The sequence below is a fragment of the Neopelma chrysocephalum genome, unplaced genomic scaffold, assembly GCF_003984885.1.
Source record: "Neopelma chrysocephalum unplaced genomic scaffold, ASM398488v2 Primary Assembly neopelma1_98, whole genome shotgun sequence".
NCBI classification, from domain to species: Eukaryota; Metazoa; Chordata; class Aves; order Passeriformes; family Pipridae; genus Neopelma; species Neopelma chrysocephalum.
Window position 1 is genome coordinate 5,776,166 of NW_020897761.1, and position 19,434 is coordinate 5,795,599.

The following is a 19,434-nucleotide window of genomic DNA, read 5'->3' on the forward strand; positions in this document are numbered from 1 at the left end:
TTCACTGTAACAAAGTTTAATGATTGACCAAGAAATACATAATTGGTTTCTATCGAAGCAGCTTTTGTAAACCATCATTGATAACTTCCTTTTAGAGTACAACATCCTGCAATTCTTTTTAGGTCCCCAGAAAGCAACTTGAATTGATCTGTTTACCAGCTAGGGTATGATGGGTGTGGGAGAAAACAGAAAGGTGGGGTTTATTTTAATAATAATGTTAGTGATTTTATTTTTCATGTGTGTATATACACATAAAAATTGCATTGGGGAATACTGAGGTACATAGCCAGACTGTGCAATATAGATAGTGCTTCCTGGGTTTTATATACTTAAAGTTGTTTGCTAAACTGCCATTGCCATGTCATATAAAATGAACTTTTCCTGTGTTTTCCTGACTTTCCTATTTTTCTTTCTGCTTTATAAAATGTACTGTGTTTTCTTGGGAGTTGTTTTTTGCTATGGAATTAAAAATGTGTGTTTTCTATCTAATTTTCCTGTTTTCTCCCCTGGTGAAAAAGGAAACAGATGGCCTTTCTTGGACTTACACAAAAGGAAATGCCATACAAAGACATTGCAGACAGCGGAGAATCTTCTCTGGTACTCTGTACTAATTTTTTATTTTTTTAATAACTTACAGAACAAAGAAACCCAGATCCTGGTGTGGTATCAAGTCCCAGCAGAAGTCTTGTAATAGAAATCATATAATCTTTCACAAATGACTGCCAGATTTTTTACAGGAGAGACGGAAAAGAAAGAAAAAAGCTTTAATGAACAGATGAGCAGGTAACCATTAGCACCATGTATGAATTTCAAAGAAATTGTACATCTGTTTTTACAATCCATCTCTTTAAGTATCTTATCACTGTAGAAATAGCTATTCCTTTTTTTTTTTCTGAATTTACTTACATAAAATTAAGTTTTCTAGTTTGGTTCTGCATGTGCATGCAATGTACATTCAGGATTCAGAAGACTGAGGCATAATAAGGCACCATAAAAGCAAAGATGAGTGTAGACATAAGATCAATGGAAGTAAAGTGTTAGCCTTACCAGGTGTGAAATTATAATGAGCTCTTCTGTGCAAAAGAAATGCTGTCATATGTTAAATGGGTCTGAGAAGTGGGTAATACTGAGATGAAACTGCTATTAGTTTAATTCAAATGAGTAATTTTATGGTTTTTTAAGAGTTCATCTCTCTTGTCTCAGTCCAGGCTTGTTGCTCTGCTAACAGAAGTGTGTTGCTATTGGTTAAAAGGCAGAAATTAAGCTCAGCGTAGAAGTGTAGGCTAAGGCCGGGAATTAGCTGACATTAGATCAGCTAAAAATCACAAATATTTCTCCTCATGAGTTGGGATGCTGGAATCAGAGGGTCATGTGGGTGCTCTTCTAGCTGTGGTCAAACTGTTCATTGCCACCTCTTGGGTGTAGCAGGGCAGGATTCAAGGCTGGTTATCAGTCCTTGCTGGAACACAACGTACAGTTAACTGTTTTGGCTTCATGCAAACAGAGAGCTAGCAAATAGGTTTTTGTAAATAAATTCATAAATTTCATAAATAAGGAAATACCTTATTAGAGGTGTTATATAAATCCTTTATAGAATCTGAATTTGTTTAAACTCAGAAGCTAGACAGATTTAATTTGATGCATAGCGATTCAACTATTTTAATTTTTACACTGGTAATCTTCCAGTATGATGGGCTAAATGCTAATGAGCATCTTGAAGAAATTTTTTTTGTAACTTTCACTTATTTGTTATCTTGGCTGCATCATTTATGCTGTGGAATTTTTGTTAGATTACCAAGTGTATTCACCAGGATTTGCCAGACCAAGTTTTCATTTTTCAGTCAGTGCCCTAAAGATAATTCAAAGGCTTTTCTTTTGGCCTATAACAGGAAACCCCAGATGAATCCTGCTGTTCTTCATGTCATTTACTCTGTTCTTTGTATGAGAAGATAAAGATGCTGTACAGAAAAGGATGGAACCATAAAAAAGAACAGAGTTGCTTTCATAGCATTTCTAACTTGGAATAAGGAAGATAATTCTAGAAAAATGACAGTTCACCCATGAGCAGTAGGAGCTCAAAGAAAGGACATGGAATTTAAGTGAGAATGAGTGTGTGGGACCTTTTGTTTTAAACACTTTGTATGAATGGTGTTACTCTGTGAAGTCATAACATGACTGTTCACATCTAGGAGGAAATATAAAATATTGAAGTTACTTGCTGGCAGAAGTTGTTGATAATGACAGATCTGTTTATAAGTGTCTTCATATTCTTTTTTTTTTTTAATTTTGCAGTATGTGATGTTGATGTTCTGGGTCATGATTATGAAGATGTTTTATATGCAAATACACCTATTTCTAGAACATTTAGAATGTATATGTCCATATACGTGACTGGCTTCCATATTAATGACTTCTTGACAAAAGTTTAGCTACAGTAATTCTATTTATGTTGAAGTTGCCTACAGGAAATTTATTGGAAGTAGAATTGCAATGAAAGAATACCTTTCATGCACAAAATTACCAAGTTTCCCTGCAACAGTGTTTCACACCTGAATACAAAAGCATCCACAGGCTGTCTCTAGGAACAAAGTAGGTAGCTGCCTTAGGTGAGCAGATTACAATGGGCCATGGTGGTGTTGCTGCTTATTGTGTCTACCTTGATCCTTGAAGGCAAGTGCTGGGGGCTGCTGCTTGGTCATCCTGATGTATCAGGGTGTGCAGCAACATGGTCACTGCTGAAGAGCAAGCAATATTGTCCTATTTTTCCATCCTGAAACTAGAAACTACTACCTTCATTTGCCTTGACTCTGTACTTTCTGATATTTTCTCTTCAGCTGTCTGAGGCTGTTGCCCTTCCCTTATTCCCACTGACTGGCATCACTACCTTTTGCACGAGGAGCTTGGTCCTGGATTCTGGGCAACAAGGTTGAGTGCTGCCTTTTCTTCCCCCACTGTCTCTTTGTAACCACTGAATGTATTCCATGTTAGGGTGTGAATAGCTTACTTTAAAATAATTGGTCCTCTGGAGGTCTAGTCAACATAAGTAAGAGGACGGGCCACAATGGTGTACTTGAGGCCTTTATGAGCAAATGCAGATGACTGATAAATTACACATTAAAGTAATTCTGTTGAGTTTTTTTGTTTTGTTTTGTTAGAGACACTGCTTTGTGGGAATGGGCACTTTTTGTTGCAGAGTACAAGTGTTATTAGTCTGTATAATCTGTAATCTATGTAGGCCTTATCAAAACTGTTTGACTGTGGAGAGGTTCATAAACAGTATTTTACTATTTAACAACAGATTTTGTGCAAGGTCAGGGTGATTTTGGCACTGATAACTGAACTAATACCATCGTGTAGAGCATGCTCTATTATCTTCTGCCTTTGGTTGTTTCTGGTATAGACACACTTTAATGGATCATATGTAGGAAAATAGGGTTATTTAACAATTAAGTACAATAAAATAGGTGGTAATATTTGTTTTAAGTCACATTATTGTTCACAGTACCTGATAAAGCAGTGTATCCAACATACTGATGCTGAAAACCCTGCCAGCAGCAAAGGGCAGTCGAAACATAAATGCCAGATTAGATCCCTTCTCCCGCTCTTTCTGTTAAGGAATTAAAAAATAGAAAACACTTCTAATGCTGGTTTTGGAAGGACTATAATAAAAACATGAAATTCATATTACCTTGAAAGAGATCAATAGTAGAAAATCCCTTTACTCTCTATATAGTTGTTTTCTACAAGTATGCAGCATCTTTGTCCAGTCTGTACAGTTTTTCAGGTTGAAAAATTTCGATTACTGTATATATTGTTTCAATTGTATCTATTATTTCAATCATCACATTTCAAATTGCATGGGCATATTCTACCAGATCAATTTAAAAAGGATAGAAGGATAGAATACTGTGGATGTAGAAGCCAGGAATGTGCCAGAATGTCCCAGCAGTTTTATTCCATAATAAGTGTGATGCCCAGCATCTCCTTTACTGACACTTTTTGGAATTAATGAGGAAGGGGATATAACTACTTAAAGAAAATCATAGATTATTTATAGGAACATAAATAAAAGATCATGGCATGAGTGTGTTCAGTAGAACTTCATATATATATGGCATTTTAAGGCACAGCTATTAGTAGATGGAGATCTTTACTTAATCCTCAGTCTTTCTATGTTTGTGACTTTGCTCAAATGATGAAGTGTAGAATTTTTACTGCTTTCTTTCTAAGTAATTACAGGTGTACTCTTGTGCTTTTAAGAATTTGTTAGCATGTGCTTCCTCTATTTAATTTAAAGTTAATTAATTATTTCCTTTGGGGTTTGCACATTGTCAGAATAACAGATAATATCTACACAGAAGGTCAAGTTCATATGCTTTTCAGTTTTTTTTTCCTCTTTTCTACCTCCATTTATATTTGTGCCAAATCTTTTTTATGGTTCTTTATCATGCTTTTATATTTTTAATATTCTACATAAATACCTATTCCTTCATAACAGTAAATTCTGTCATACCAGTAACAAATTACCAGCCCCAAACTAATGTGAAACCCTGTCTCAGCCACTGTCAGTGGATGAAAGAGATCTAGGGCCCATCTCTGATACAGGCAGTAATATGGGATGGTCATGAGAGGCTGTAACTGTTGTGTAACAACACTGCAAAGTTGCTCCAGTGAACGTACAAGAAGTGGGGGGCAGTGTTGGTCATGCAAGAACCTACAAAGGTGACAGAGGTAGTGGCTTCTTACAGGGAACAGTGAGAGCACCTGGTGGTGGTTCTATCCTAACCTTTTGTCAAGAACAGATTCATTTTCTGTTGTTGATCTGGAGCAATTTCCTAAAACCCCATCAGTTCAGCAGCCAAATGTGTATGCTAATGGTTTGTAAAGTTATAGAATTGTAGCTGATGTAAATCATTAAAGAGCCATGTAAAATAAGACACCAATTAAGAGGTACCAATCTGTTTTTATAAGCCACGTGTCATTATTGCTTGCTATTACTTAATGTTAATTCAAATCTGCTTAATACCTGAACAATATTAAAAACAAAAAATGGAGAGGGTATGCCCTGTCCTTAACTGAAGGTTAAAAATGCAGCCTGGCTTTGTGTATATCACTGCAAATATACTGGGCCATCACCTAACATCTATATGCTTATCCCTGTGGAAGATACAAAATTACAGTATTGGTTTGATTAGAAGATATAGGAGCTTGTACTTATTTCAAAATGATGACTTGAAGGTTTGAATTTTTATCCTTCAGTTAACACCCACAATATTTACTAGGAAAAAAAATCATAGAAAACTAAAGTGGGAATCTTATCCCAAACATTATAAACCCTTTCTTTCAAGGAAGAGGGAGTGGTTACTCAGTTGTTTTCTTATCTAAGACAAATGGAGAACATAGATTTTAATAGATATTAATGACATAATTTTAATTTTTAGACCATAGGTGTTTTGTTTTTCCTTTTCTCTGTTGTAAAAGGGCTGCTGCTTTCTCCTATGTCAGTTCTGAATTTACTGTCAGATTTATTTATCTCGAAAATGAGAAAAGTTGCAGCTGCAACAGCAGATGGACAACTGATTTGTATATCTTTCTTCTGCAGCCCACTGGGTTGAAAAGCCTATTTTGAAAATGTGTTTCAGTGCTACCTCAAGGCAACTTTCCTGACGTTTTCAGTCTTTCTGAAAATGAGGCGCTTAATGCAAAAATAACAAGCAACTATACGTTTCACTGCATTAGATAATTTTTACTGGAGTTTTTAATTGCCTTTCATTTTGCATGAGGGAGTTCTGAAACATCAAATGAACTACAACACCACCTGTGAAGTTCTTCCTGCAAATGTTAAGATGAAATCACAGGGAAATATCAACAGCAGGCAACTGCAACAGCAATGAAGAAAATGTTCTTTCTTTAAGATAATTTATCTACCTCTATTTCAGCAGAACATAATTTGGATAGGAAGTTCATTAACTGTTCAGCTTCCAACCTATATTCACAACTTTACATTTGCACAATAAATTAATAAATATAGGGAAGAATTTAAAATATTTTTAATTATTTCCAGAACCTCTGCTGGAAAAAATAGAGGAGCCTATGTAAAGCAAAAAAGAATTGAGATAAATATCCTGTTTTCACTGCATTGAAGTAGACAGGCTACAGTCCACAGAGTATTCCAGAAGCAACTGGAATTAACTAAGAGAATATGTTAAAAAATAATTTAAAAAACCCTGTAGGTCATAGTACACCAAGGAATTGAGTTAGGTTGGAACATTCTTGAAGGCACCATCCAGGTGTTGGCACTTGTTGCCCTGAATAAACTGGCAACGCATGATTCCAGCCAGTTTCAACTTATCCTTCCTGAATTTACCATTGAGGGAGGGAGTGCTAAAATCAAGGAGCCACAGGTGCAAACCTTAATGTACAGTGAGAGTGGCATAATCCAAATAAAGCTGTGCCTCCTGCTGCAAACAGCTCCTCTCTTTGCTTAACAACTTTTGTCTGGCTCCCTCACAGTTCTCCACGTTATGTGCTTGTCAGAATACCACCCAAATAAGATTGAGCCTTCATGCTATTACAGGCAAAGGTCAACAAATCACAAAAGATCACCCAGATATTTACATCTTGTGGCCTATATGTAAGCATGACAGTCAACTGAGTAACTTATCCCATCTCATCTACACAGGCTGAATTTTTGCAGAATTTGATTCCTCTGTAAGAAACTGGACTGTGAAGGTAAGTTTCTAGAAGAGGCTCTTTTCCATTAAGTAAAAATTAACTCCATAAATATTATACAATTAGTTAACTGTATGAAATCCCTAAAATCTAGGAAATTTATTGTACAGCTAAAAAACGGAAATTATATGTTAATTCTGTATGATGGTAATGTTTTTAGCATGAATTCAAATTTGCCAAGATATGTAAGATATCTGAGGTGCAGAGATTTGGAGGCTACACAAGAGAACCTAGCAGTAAGATAGATAGCAAGGGGAAAAAAGAGATGACTGGAGTGAAGGATTTCAGTCTTTGAAGACTGTCACAGTGATATTATTTGTCTTACTCTCATAAACTCAGAAAATGGCCAGAAAGATCATGAAGGTGATACTGTAAGTTTTGTGCGGTGCAGAGGTGGGTAGGTCAGATCACCAATGAAGATCTGTGGAAAAGAGGATTGTCCTTGAGTTTACCAACTTAAACAGATGCACAGTATTACTTCATATGCTCCATCTAATGTTTTAGCAATAGCGTTTTGAACAAGCATATTAAATTTATCTCCCTATAGCCTCCCTGTTCCACAGGTCACAAATGCCAATGTATGCATGTCAGTGCATAGAATATAAATGTTTTATGTAGCAATTAAGTGGTGTCACTATCCTTACTGTCACTAGGACTGTCCTTTGACAGAAAACAATTGCTGTTCTCAAACTGTCACAGCAGCACCAAATATCTCATACAGATACAGGGTAATACATACAGAAGATAAAGTTTTAGGTCCTTTAAAGTGATGTGGAATAAAAAAATATAATAAAAACTGTATGTTTTAAGTGTTTAGTTAATTAATGATGTTTCATGTTAATTGCCTGTATCATCTTGGAAAACCATATTAGCTCTGAATATTCAATTATCCAAAAATATTCACTTTTCCTTGAGACTGGTTGGTTGATTAATATTACATTTAAAGTAATGGAAATCAAATCTCACTTCATTCCTAAATAAGGGTAGAATTTTGAAAAAAAAAATCTTTTACAGTAGCTCTCTACAACCATAAAATCATTTCATTGTTTCCACTTGTTTTGAAATGATTGTTACAAAATCAGAAAAAGGAGTAAAATTATAACATTTAAATTGGGGGTAGGAATGGAGGCAAATCTCCTTACCTTTTCTAATTTGGATAGAGCAAGAGAATAGCAGTCTTTGGCTCTGAACTGCATGAATCTCATGTTGGCTGGGTGAGTTAATTCTGTGATAATGCTTAGGCTTGAGAACAACCTGTATTTTAAAAGAATGTAACAGTTATACCTCTAATTATAACAATTCACAAATGTAAGGCTCTACTTAATGCTACAGCTTGTGCTCATGTCCATGTTTTTAATGAAGTCCCTGAAACCTCTGGTGGGTTGTGGCACAATGAAATGCTGGTACAATAGCAGAGGAGACTACAAAACATTCTCTGTGGAATTCACAAAGAAACACGTATACATTCAAACAGTTAACTGCTAGAAAGAAACCACTTAATTTCATTGCCAGAGGTTTCTAATGATTTCTAAAATGACACAAATTTGTATGAAACAACAGGAAATGCAAGGTTATATAGCCTTCACTTAGTGCCTGGTTGCATGTAAACTGCTACTGGTTTATGTACTCTTTCCATTTGATATCTTTGCTTGAGTCCTGTTTGTATGCTGCGACCAGACATTGAGCAACACAGATGAAAACTGACATTTGTGGGAGTGGCTGAGAAAATGTATGCTTATGTATACCTGTGTTCTCACTTTGAAATATTTACATATACAAAATATTAAACGTTAACACCAATTCAGGCTTCTAGTAACAAAAAGCGGTGAAGAAAGTTTAACTGTGATCTGGCTGAATTACACAGGTTTTCAAGAAGGAGACCAAAGAGCCCCTCCTCAGCACTCAAGGCTCTAAGAACTAGAAAGAAAATCATAGATTATGCTATGTAAATACTAAACAATTTGGAATGGAACTCGGATTATTATTTATTTCCTCTACAGTGTCAGAAAATAAGATATGTATTTGTAATCTCTTCTGCTGATCCTGAGAGTACTTACACATGACAATAGATAGTTGTAGTACTAATTGCATCTCTAATGTGGCTTCAGTTTCGGTTTCCTTGAAAGCTGAATTATTTAATAAGTTAGTGTCAAATGAGATTCAATGTACCTTTTTGCAAGTCTTTAGTCTTTTTTCCTCACTTTTGTAGGGAGAAACTTCACTGAAATGGCAGCTCAAGCAGAGCCTAAATGTAGTGAAAGGTTTATCAAGACTATTTGCCAGTACATGTTAGGGTCATATTACTGCAATACAATTTCCTAGGTCTACTGATGCTGAAATGTAGCCTGGTAGCGACCATGTGATCCCAAACATGTTCTGAGCACGCGCTCATCTGCTCGCCTCTCTACAACTACCTGACAGGAGGTTGTAGCCAGGTGGGTGTTGGTCTCTTCTCCCAGGCAACCAGAAGGAGGACAAGAGGGCACAATCTTAAGCTCTGCCAGTGGAAGTTTAGGTTGAAATTTTATTAGGAAGAATTCAAGAATATTAGGAAGAATTTTTTTACGGAGAGAGTAATCAGGTATTGGAATGGGCTGCCCAGGGAGGGGATGGAGTCACCGCCCCTGGAAGTTTTTAAGATGAGACTGGATGTGGCACTCAGTGCCATGGTCTGGTAACCACGGCGGTGTTGGATCAAGGGTTGGACTTGATGATCTCGCAGGTCTTTTCCAAGCCGACTGATTCTCTGATTCTGTGAAATGTTAAATGTGATCATATAAAGCATACTAAAGATTAAGTACCTAGGGATGGAGCCTACATGCATAGATTAAAGAGATGATAAACAAACCCTTGAGATGCAACTGTGATACATCTTCACTTGTATGCTATGTGTTATAAAAACCTGCCAGTGCTCATGAAAGTATCACACTTGTAGGTATGAACTGGGACTTATTAAGTAGCTTAACAAATGTGTTCAAGTTCAGAGGAAGGAGAATAATTTTCCTCTGCATTGATTCTTTACCAAGTAGTATTGAATTACTTAACATCCAGCCAGCAGAAGCTTTTCTTGTATTGCTGTATTAAAGGTCATGGATTCATGTTTGAAAACTAACAATAACATTCAGAACTAAGAGTAACAGGAAATTAAAAGCTGATCTAATGATAAAATATACACAATTTACAGGAGAAAAAATGCAGGTTGCTAGGTTTCCATTAAAGATGGGTTCAGTTTATCACCAAGATACGAAAACTGATTTATATTAGGAAATCAGTTTCAAAACTGGTATTGGTAAAATTCATATTTTACTTACGAGTGCCTTCTAGCTGAATTAGGGGAAATTACTCTCCAGGTAGTCTGGGACAGATTGCCTCTTGCCCTGGGTGCAAGGCACACTGCCTGCAAGCTTTCAGCACTGGAGCAGGCTACTTCTGTGCAAAGACCCCTCTCTTCTATCCTATTCTAGTAAGAAAGGACTGGATGGGGCAGGGAATGCCCTCATCAGCCTGATGGTAGGCATGGGTTGCTGTTGAACAGGTATTTGAAAATCAGATAAGCAAGAGATACATTTAGTTCTTTCCTGAACCAAAATGGTAAACCAAGAAAACAATGTAATGCCATCAGAACACCTCATTTAGTTTATCTCTAAATTGGTGCTGACAGCTAGATACCTACCAAACTATTGACTTGTTAGGTGTACAGCAGTCAAAAGCTTCTTGCAGGATTTCAAACAGAGCCTTCAAGTCATTAGCTAGTAAAACTTTAAAACAGGGCCTCCCAAACACCACCATTTAAAGCTTTTAATTATTAGAGCAAGAGTAGATATAAACACTCCTTCTACTACAGACCTACTGCCTGAGGAAAGCCAGCTTTTCTGAGGTGGACTCAGAACTGCCTGAACTCAATGATTGGCTTTTCATTTTAAAAAGTGAAAAGCATCTTAAGGCATAGTCCAAGAGTATTAATTTCTTCTTTCATTTTTAAACTGTGATAACTTGTTCTTTCCCATCCAAAGGATTGAAGATTTCCTTTCTTAGTCAGTGTGCCCATTTGAGTCACACTTCTTTACTCCTTTTAACTATAATTAAGTCAGGTAAGCTAGCGTTGTCATAGTTTTAATTGGTATGGAACAGCTTCTAGCCTTAAAGGTGCTCATAACAATATCCTTATAAAGAATTCATCTATCTTCTAAGGAAAGGAAGCAGGGCACACTCTTCTGGCAAAGCAGGATTATAATTTATGTAAATCAAGCAATAATGTCAGAACAGATATATGAGAACTGCCAGCGTAGGCCAAACAGTACTGCAGCTCACTCACATCCCTGTTTCAGGCCTGAGTAGATCAGTGAGGGTTAGATTAGCCTGTGTCCTCTGAATGATTTCACTTGGTGAGACTTAAGTGGAATCTTCACTGTGATATCTTTGAGAACAGCATATATTAACTCCTGTGGTTTAAAATCCTTCTTTAACACTACAGTTTGTGTTAAGTGCTGTTGCTCTCCACTGTGTTTAGTCTCTTCTTCATTAGTTTTTTATATTATTAGCTATTATTAAGTAATGAAAAAGCTTTAAATATATTTTTAAAGGTAATTTACAAAACTATATAACTTGGTGCAATGAATGTAGTTTATTCTGTAGAACAGGTAAATGTCAGTACCTTATGCCTCTTCCCAAAGCTTACTTATTTCTACACTTTACGTAATATAAACATGCAGGGTAATTATTGTACATGTTCTAGGGAAAAAAATAGGAAAAAAATGTATACAATACACTCTTTGTGAAAGTTTACAGAGTTTTATGAAAAAGTATTGATAAGCCTTAAACCAAGCGATTTATTATGGTTTATTTTGACTGTGGCTAGTACCATGCAGTCTGATACTGAACGAAATATGTGGCTTGTACATGAGTTAAAGCTGCCATCTAGTTGCAAGCATTGTGCAAGACAACTGAAGGAGAATATAGTAAGATCTAGTTGGGATACCTATGGTACGTAGTTTGCTACCATGATCTTTTACAAAGTAGAACACAGCTACAGGAAAAACCAACTAGTACTTAGCAAGTTTTATTTTTGATTCAACTAAGTTTTCTATTTGGGGGTAAAATGCATTTCTGAAAAAACTATGTATGTGAAAAACCTCAGTGAGATACCCTCTCAGAGCAGGTTAAAAGTAGACCTGAATGATGCACGGATTAAGTTTGATTATAGTTTCAAACCCAAATTTAGTCAGTGTGATTATTAAACACACACACTTGTGCTAGTGTTTTTGTTAAGCAAATAATACTTTTCACCAGGGGCCTAGTGGTTAGCATGCAGGACTCTCACTGCTGCGACCACGGGTTCAAATCCCAAGTCCCCCGGGCAGATGGTAGCTCGTTAGCCCTGTGAGGCCATCCATCTATGAGAAGGACACTCTAAACAAACCTACGTCCTGAGGACCTCACTGCCATTGTCCAAGCTTGCTTGGCCCCGGCAGATGAACCTTAGGATTAAAGGGTGGGCTCAGTTCAGCGCAGGCTGTGTCTCACCTAAAAAATCCATTGCGCAGGCTGGAAAGGTAAAAAGACCTTTCCCCAAATCTTCGTTCGCGAAGACTGGCCATTATTAATACTTTTCACAGTTCAGAGACATGCATCTTTTCACACTTGTTGAACCAAGATATTTAACACAAAGGCTTTAATGAGATGCTTTCAAAGGAACAGGTTTAGCTTTTCATCACGGCCTCCTCAGCCTCTTTACTAGACTGATCATTTTATTCCTTTATGGCCCTTAGCATGTTGTTGTCATATGTTGCCTATATGTGCCTTAAAACCTGATTTTCAAAACTAAACATTCAAAATGTGAACACTTACTACTAACTTCATAATGATGCACTGCTTACCTTGTAGCATTAGAGGGATCTGCTTTTCATACTGGCTGTAGCATTAAGACTGGTGCACTGTGGAAAAATTTGTTTTCTCAACTACCTTTTGCCCTAAGTCTTCAAGAGTAGCTTTCTTTGCCTTCCTGTAAACCTGACAGTTAACTTTTAAAATGATTATCTGGTTTTGGGATGCAAAGAATTTCATCTCAGATTTCAGGAGAATACCTCAGGATTCTTAGTGTATTGCTGAACAAGATGGGAAAAAGTCTGTCCGTGTAAGAAACAAATTCATTTAACGGAAAACTTGAGCAGCAGAAAAAAGAATAATTTCTTATCTCGGCACAAAAGGCATCAAGTATTTCACAGTAATGATGATGTAAAGATAGGTTGCAAAAATGCCTTACCTGAAGAGTGTTTGAACATTTACAATAGTCTTGGCATCTGCCATGTAGTCTTCTTCAGCACTCATTGTACTTTCTTTGTCCACCACCACCATATTAGCTGCAAAGGTGACCCCACATCTTAATAAGTCATCTAGGCTTTTATGAGGAGAAAGAGGGGAAAAAGAAACAAGCAACTTAAATATGGAACACTTAAAAGATTAGCGATGGTTGGCATTTGCAGATCAGCTCAGTCCCCTTCATTTCCATGTACATATCATAACTTCTAATATTTTAAGTAATACATCTCAATTACGTGACAGAATACAGAATCTACTTTAGTAGATTGTTACAGTCCCTCTCTATTTGCTAAATGATAAATTTATTTCTTTTATTTTTTTTAAATAAGCCTTTAAAGGTTACTGTGGAAGACAATATGCTGCAACAACTTGCTCCATGACAATTACTTTTGACAATAAAAAGACCCAAATAAATGTTCTGGGTTGCTCTTTCCCACAAGTTTATTTCAGTTTGAAAATGTTACTAAAAGTTCTACCAGGGCATCTAAGACATTCATCTTTTAGGTTAACCTATGAGTTGGAGTGTTCTTGTGATGCTTTTAGGAGTGGTTGTGGATCAGAAGAACTTTACACGCTGCTGGACAATGTTTCTCTGAAGCCATACATCACACTCATAGACATGAGTTCTTATGGTTGTGGTTCTTATCATGTCTTGTAGCTTTGTTTCCAAAATGAAGCATGTTTCAGCTGTTTTAACAGTAATATTTTCCAGAGACCCTAAGCATTTTATGGCAAGTTTAGAAAGGACTTTTCTTGTAACAATAAAGACTCCAGGAAGCTAATTTAAGTAAGCGAAATAAGAAAGGGTGAATTTCATAGTTTCCAAGGGAAAATGGAAAGTGAAATTTCTGCATCATTCTGTTTACTTACAAGGTGGAGCTGTTTTGACATCATAATTGCTTCTTATTAGGTAATCTCACAATATTAACTATGTCTTAATTGTCCTTTTTTTCTTTTCCAAATTGCCAATTTTTCTTTTCAGTAATGATCTCCTTAGGTTCCTAAATTTATGTAACACGTTGTAAATTATTTTTGAAAATTTGAGTAAGGAAAACTACACATATGTGGTGCTTTTTAACATCTTGTTTTGGAAGAATATATATAATTACTTTTGAAACTGTGCAATATCGCTGATGGTTGACTACGAGAAAAGAAAGGTTGATTTTATATGATCTATACTAACAATTTCAGTGGACAAGTAGAACTCCAAGCTTTTTCTGAGTAATTTGTATTTCTGCTTTTTCAGACTTTCAGTTGATCCTTGAAAATAGCAGCATATATTGAAATTTCAATGCCAAGTTTATAGGAAAACTGGGTTAATTCAAGAGAACAAGTAAGTTTTTTGATCCCTCCAAGGGGAATTAATATTATGGGCTTGTAGCCCCAAGTCGGTATTAGCTGTGCTGTGAAGCAGTTTTTTAAATTTACACTCTACACACAGGCATTTACTAAAATACTCATGAGCCCTTCCTCTTCTCCTGTTTCTGTCTGATTTTTACATTAAATCAATGTTGCTAAACCTATATGTAAACATATTAGTAGAGGTGAAGACAGAAATGTAGGAGTAAGTGATATTTTAAGTGGTGGAAAATGAAAACTGTTGGACACATTCATGACTGTTTACATTCTGTAGCTATCTTTACAAAACCTGAGTCAATAAATTCAAACCATTTATAACTCAGTACAGAATAACACTGGAATCAGAGCTATAATCTGTTCATTTAAAGGGACATATTAATGCACCTGAATAAGTGTTAATCTTATGTTTTAAAGATATTAACTTGTGGTCCCTGTCACACTTTTCACTAATGATACCCTTTATAAATCAGAAATTTGAAACCCCGAATTATAGCACACAGACACAAACCAGGCATGCAAAAAGATCAACTACAACACAGACTGAAACATGCAATCACGATACACACAACAAACCACTGAGAACTACAATGTTAAGTTTTCTAACAGTTATTTCACCTACTTGTCGATAGAGCCCACCATGTAGTAAACCATTGGAAACCAACAGATTGCATCCAGAAAATGCATATCTGGCCTAAGCAGCAGATGGGATTACAAAATGAAACACAGTATCACAACACCAGCATCTCTTCTAAAATATTTCAATAAACTGGTAGCTTTTTAAAAAAAAATAACCTCTTTAAACTTTGACATTACAATATCACTTTAAGCAGGAGAAAGGTTTGTAGATCACAGTTTGCTGTGATCATAAAGAAGGATCACAATTAACAAGCTTATATTAATAAATGCACCTCTAAAATCAGCAATTTTATGGCACAGGACAATTCCAAGTATAAGAATGAATGACTGATGTCAAGGACACACTACCAAGTTATATTCCGATGCATGTCTTAGGAGTACTTAAAACAAGCAGCAGCAATTCTTAATTAAAATGTGAAGTGGAAATCAAATCATCATTAGGGTTTTGCGACACCTACTCCATTCAATCCAATGAGACAATATTAGATGAAACTTAATTTTTAAAATGGAATGTGAAAACTAAGATACTATATGTTATTGCATGGTTTCTTTAATCATAACTTTTACTGTGTTTCCTCTTACAATACCAAGAAACATTGGAAATCTTAGAACACATATGATGTATAGGTATCAGAATAGGCATACTGTAATAAATAGCCTTGATAAGCAGAGAAAACAGGAATATAACAAGGCACAGATATGTTCATCGGAGATGGCTGAATTCCCAAGTCCAATGAAGTAAATTAAAAAATTCCAATTGACTTGAATGGCAGCCTGAGTTCTACCTCCTTTCAGAGGAGTCACTCCAAACGCTGCGTAGAGAGACACAACACTAAGGGTATTGGTTTAATTAGTAAGCATAGCTTTTACTTATGCTAATCAAAAGTTGTTTTAGCCATAAAATGTCACAATAGCATTAAAATGTGTAAACTCAGGCACTCTGCTGGCAAAAAGAGCAAGCACTAGAGGGCATCGTGTGCTCACAGCTTCAGTCTGACATTGCAAACAAAGTGACTTAGCCTTATTTAGGCTTCTACCAACTTGTGTAATTCACTGTATGCCACAGTATGAACATAAACCACCTGTTTTGCAAACACAGGTGACTGAAGAGCTGCCTGAGGGAAAGTGGGACATTTCACAGCAGGCCTTTGTAGAAAAAAAAATCCCTTAGCCTGGAACATATCTGTGCAAAGGGACGTGTCAGCCCTGGAATCACAACCCACAGGACGTTTTTGCTGCTGTCCTTTCTTAGTCATAGCTTGTTCTAATTTTCTGTATACAGCTAACCTCCATTTTTGTGTCTTTCAGATTGTGATTTTAAGTACTTGAGCAGTACCAAAGTGTTGAAAAAAAAATAAATTTCATTGTCAGATTATAAATGTACCAGTCTTGACAGAGTAGAATTTGTCTGAAATTTTAAACAGCTAATGCAAGAAAGGCTAAAAATTCCAGTGATCCCCAGACAGATATAGTAGTAACAACTATATTGCAGGTTTTAATTTCCTTCCATGATTTTATGCAATTGTAGACAAAGTGTGTCTGTGGGTGTTCTCCTGGATTAAATAACTGTTTATCTTTGAGTCTAGAATTATTAAAAGTATACCTAACTGGTTCAGGCCAGTAAGTGCATTGTGTTAAATAGGTTAGTGCAATTATGTAGCTGTGAAACTGTTACACAGCTTGCTTTTTACAGTGTTTATGAAGTTATTTTGATTTTAAAAATAGTATTCACATTATTTGGGGCATTTTTAAGAAAAACTTAGCTGAAACATTAGCTGTGAAGAATAACAACATTTAAATTTACTATGACCATTTACAGTCAGTAAAGGTCAATTTTGTATGTGACAGTGAACATAGAGTATTATTTTTGTCAGTAACTTTCCTCAAAGATAAATGTGCCATAATATTCTTGATTTTAAGTTGGCCATATGAAAAGTGGTCATCTATTGAGGTAATGGTAAAATGAGTTTAAAACTTGTCAAAGAAAAAAAATCTACTTACGGGTTATCCAGGAGTAAGACAATGGGGTTCAGTTCTTTCTTTGGTCGGTAATAAGCTCTGAGTGGAACAATAAAGTTATATAAGCCATTGCCAGCAGTTTCTGCTGCAACTATAATCAATTTATTTTTGAATCCATAGGCTTTGGCATCTTCATAGTAGTTATGCTGGCATCCCTAAAATCAAAGTAAGAAACAAGTTCAGTGGATGTGAATATTGTACCAGCTGACCTGATATAGACCTGGTTAGACATAAATAAACACTTGGTGATGAAAAGGAGGAGAAAAAGAAAACAGAGCTCAGCAAGTGCTGAAGAAACCTCATCCCTAAGCAGAAATAAGAATTTATCTCTGTTCAGGTGCCAGAGACAAATGAGAATATAGTGTTATCCAGTAAGAGAAACTCCCTTTACCTTATCTAGTCTTAGACAACAGAAGGGTACTTTTTCATGCAGAAGATGACAAAATGTGGGAGAACTTCCAATATATGGAGAGTAAGGAGGATAGCCTTTGGCATACCTAGAATAGAACAAACATTTTTCAGTAGAGCAAATTACCGAAACACAGCTGACTATACTACTATTTTATGGGATGTTTATACGTATGTCTAAGTTTTGCAGAGTCAAGTACGTGAAATGAACTATGTTTAATAAAGGTCAAAGGAATATATTTTGCTGTTTCCATGAATTCAATACAGCTTAGTGAAAGCTGTCACACTTCTGTGGACTGAAGAAATTTTGCTTCGGGTTTTGAAAATAGGCTGATATATCACAGTGTGCTCTCTTAGTGTTTTGAATGGAAACTTCTCAGGAAGTTAAAAAAGGAAAGAAAAGAAATAGCAATAACTGTATTTCTGCTCTTCTTTCTCCAATTTTACTTTCAAATACTTATCAAGAATGAATGAAGTCATTACCTTTTTGCTTTATTAAAATACTTTCAAAATGGCTGAAGTAAATTTTAATGGCAAATCCTCTTGCTGATAAGATGAAATTTCTAATTTGCCTTAGTTTTTTGCAAGAGGCCTTTTAAATCCCAAGATTTCATTCTGCAGATTTAAGATGACTTGTTCTATTATTTTTTTCCTTGGAACTGTATAATATTCCCTGGGGCTTCTCATGCTTGCCACTGTTGGAGATAGGAAACTCTGGTAGGTGAGCCACTGGCTTAATTGTGTATTTCACTTTTAACATCCCTGTCAGCAATCCCAATAAACATAATTGCTTATCTGTGTGGCAGTTACAGGATTCAATCTTCTGGGTTTATCTGGGTAATGCATCATTGCTCTCAGTAACACGTTAACGAGTATTTTAAATTAGACATGATAATTTTGTCTCATACTGGTTTTTTTGTCATTCATGCAAGTCAGACACCTCACCCCAGCGTTCAACAAGCCTGTTAGATGATCTGATTATCAATGCATTCTCATGGCAGGAGTACTTATCTGTTTCCAAATTAGTTGAGTGCTAACTTAGTAACTATAGAAGGTAAGAAAGATGGACATAAAATATGCTATGAAAAAAATTTCAGTACACAACTAGATCTTTTATAACAGCAGACAGAAAATCTCCAGCAAATGGAAGAGTTAACCTGTTGAGGCTTTCATTTCAAAATAGGCTTATGGCATTCTGCTAGCAGAAAACAGCATTTCATAAAAGGGAATAATTCCATAATTGGGCTTTATGGGTCTTGCTTCCTACAACTTCTCGGATTGATCTGCATGTCAAAAAAATCGATAGATGCCTTTCACGTAATAGTGGCTTTTCAAATTATATTTAATATACATACTCTAAGCCTGCAGAGACTTCATCGTCTGATGGGGTAGTTTCATCTTCTGACTGGTCACTTAGCAGGTCACACGTCTGAAGGGAGGATGAGTCTGCAACCTCCAAGACTGGTGCTATGCTGGGCCGTCTGCCCTCCTTCCCTCCGTCGGGAGGAAGGGCCAGCGTAGCTCCGCTGGACGCTCGGCATCCTGTGTCTTGTAGATCGATAGCCACAGTCCCTGAGGCAGCGTTGAAAACATTTCCTCAGTGTGCTTGTCAAAACATTTGAATGAGATTCCCATATTTAGTGGGGATTTACCTGACTACATGGCCAAAGACTGAAAGTAATACTATATTGATCGTGTTTATTACATTAAAATGTAACAAATATGAAAACTATACATGATGAAAGTAGCACTTTTTCTGACTGTTAATATATGTTGTCTTGTTAACTACCTTTTTAAAATGATACCTTATATAAAAATCCATACTAATATGCATCAACAACCTGTAGATTTTCCTAAGGGCATCTTTTTAATCAAAGACGGTTATGAAAACTCATTACAGACAACCAGGTATGAATGCCAAAGCACTCATGTGATTTACCCAATTGTTTTGCTTTGCATACA

At 36.1% G+C, this 19,434-nt stretch overlaps 1 protein-coding gene across 8 annotated transcripts in view; it reads right to left on the reverse strand.

Moving 5' to 3' along the window:
- KCNT2 (potassium sodium-activated channel subfamily T member 2) overlaps positions 1-19,434 on the reverse strand; it is a 118,861-nt gene that overhangs the window by 11,990 nt on the left and 87,437 nt on the right. For 4 of the 8 annotated variants that reach the window (XM_027694772.1, XM_027694770.1, XM_027694769.1 and 1 more), the window contains 8 exons: positions 18,828-19,044; positions 17,456-17,561; positions 17,047-17,219; positions 15,029-15,100; positions 12,995-13,129; positions 7,875-7,986; positions 3,506-3,607; positions 636-719 (listed from right to left, as the gene is read on the reverse strand). In XM_027694772.1, coding sequence (XP_027550573.1) covers positions 636-719; positions 3,506-3,607; positions 7,875-7,986; positions 12,995-13,129; positions 15,029-15,100; positions 17,047-17,219; positions 17,456-17,561; positions 18,828-19,044 — 1,001 coding nt within the window. The remainder of the gene's footprint in view (positions 1-635; positions 720-3,505; positions 3,608-7,874; positions 7,987-12,994; positions 13,130-15,028; positions 15,101-17,046; positions 17,220-17,455; positions 17,562-18,827; positions 19,045-19,434) is intronic. The other 4 variants (XM_027694775.1, XM_027694771.1, XM_027694774.1 and 1 more) reach the window with 2 other exon arrangements.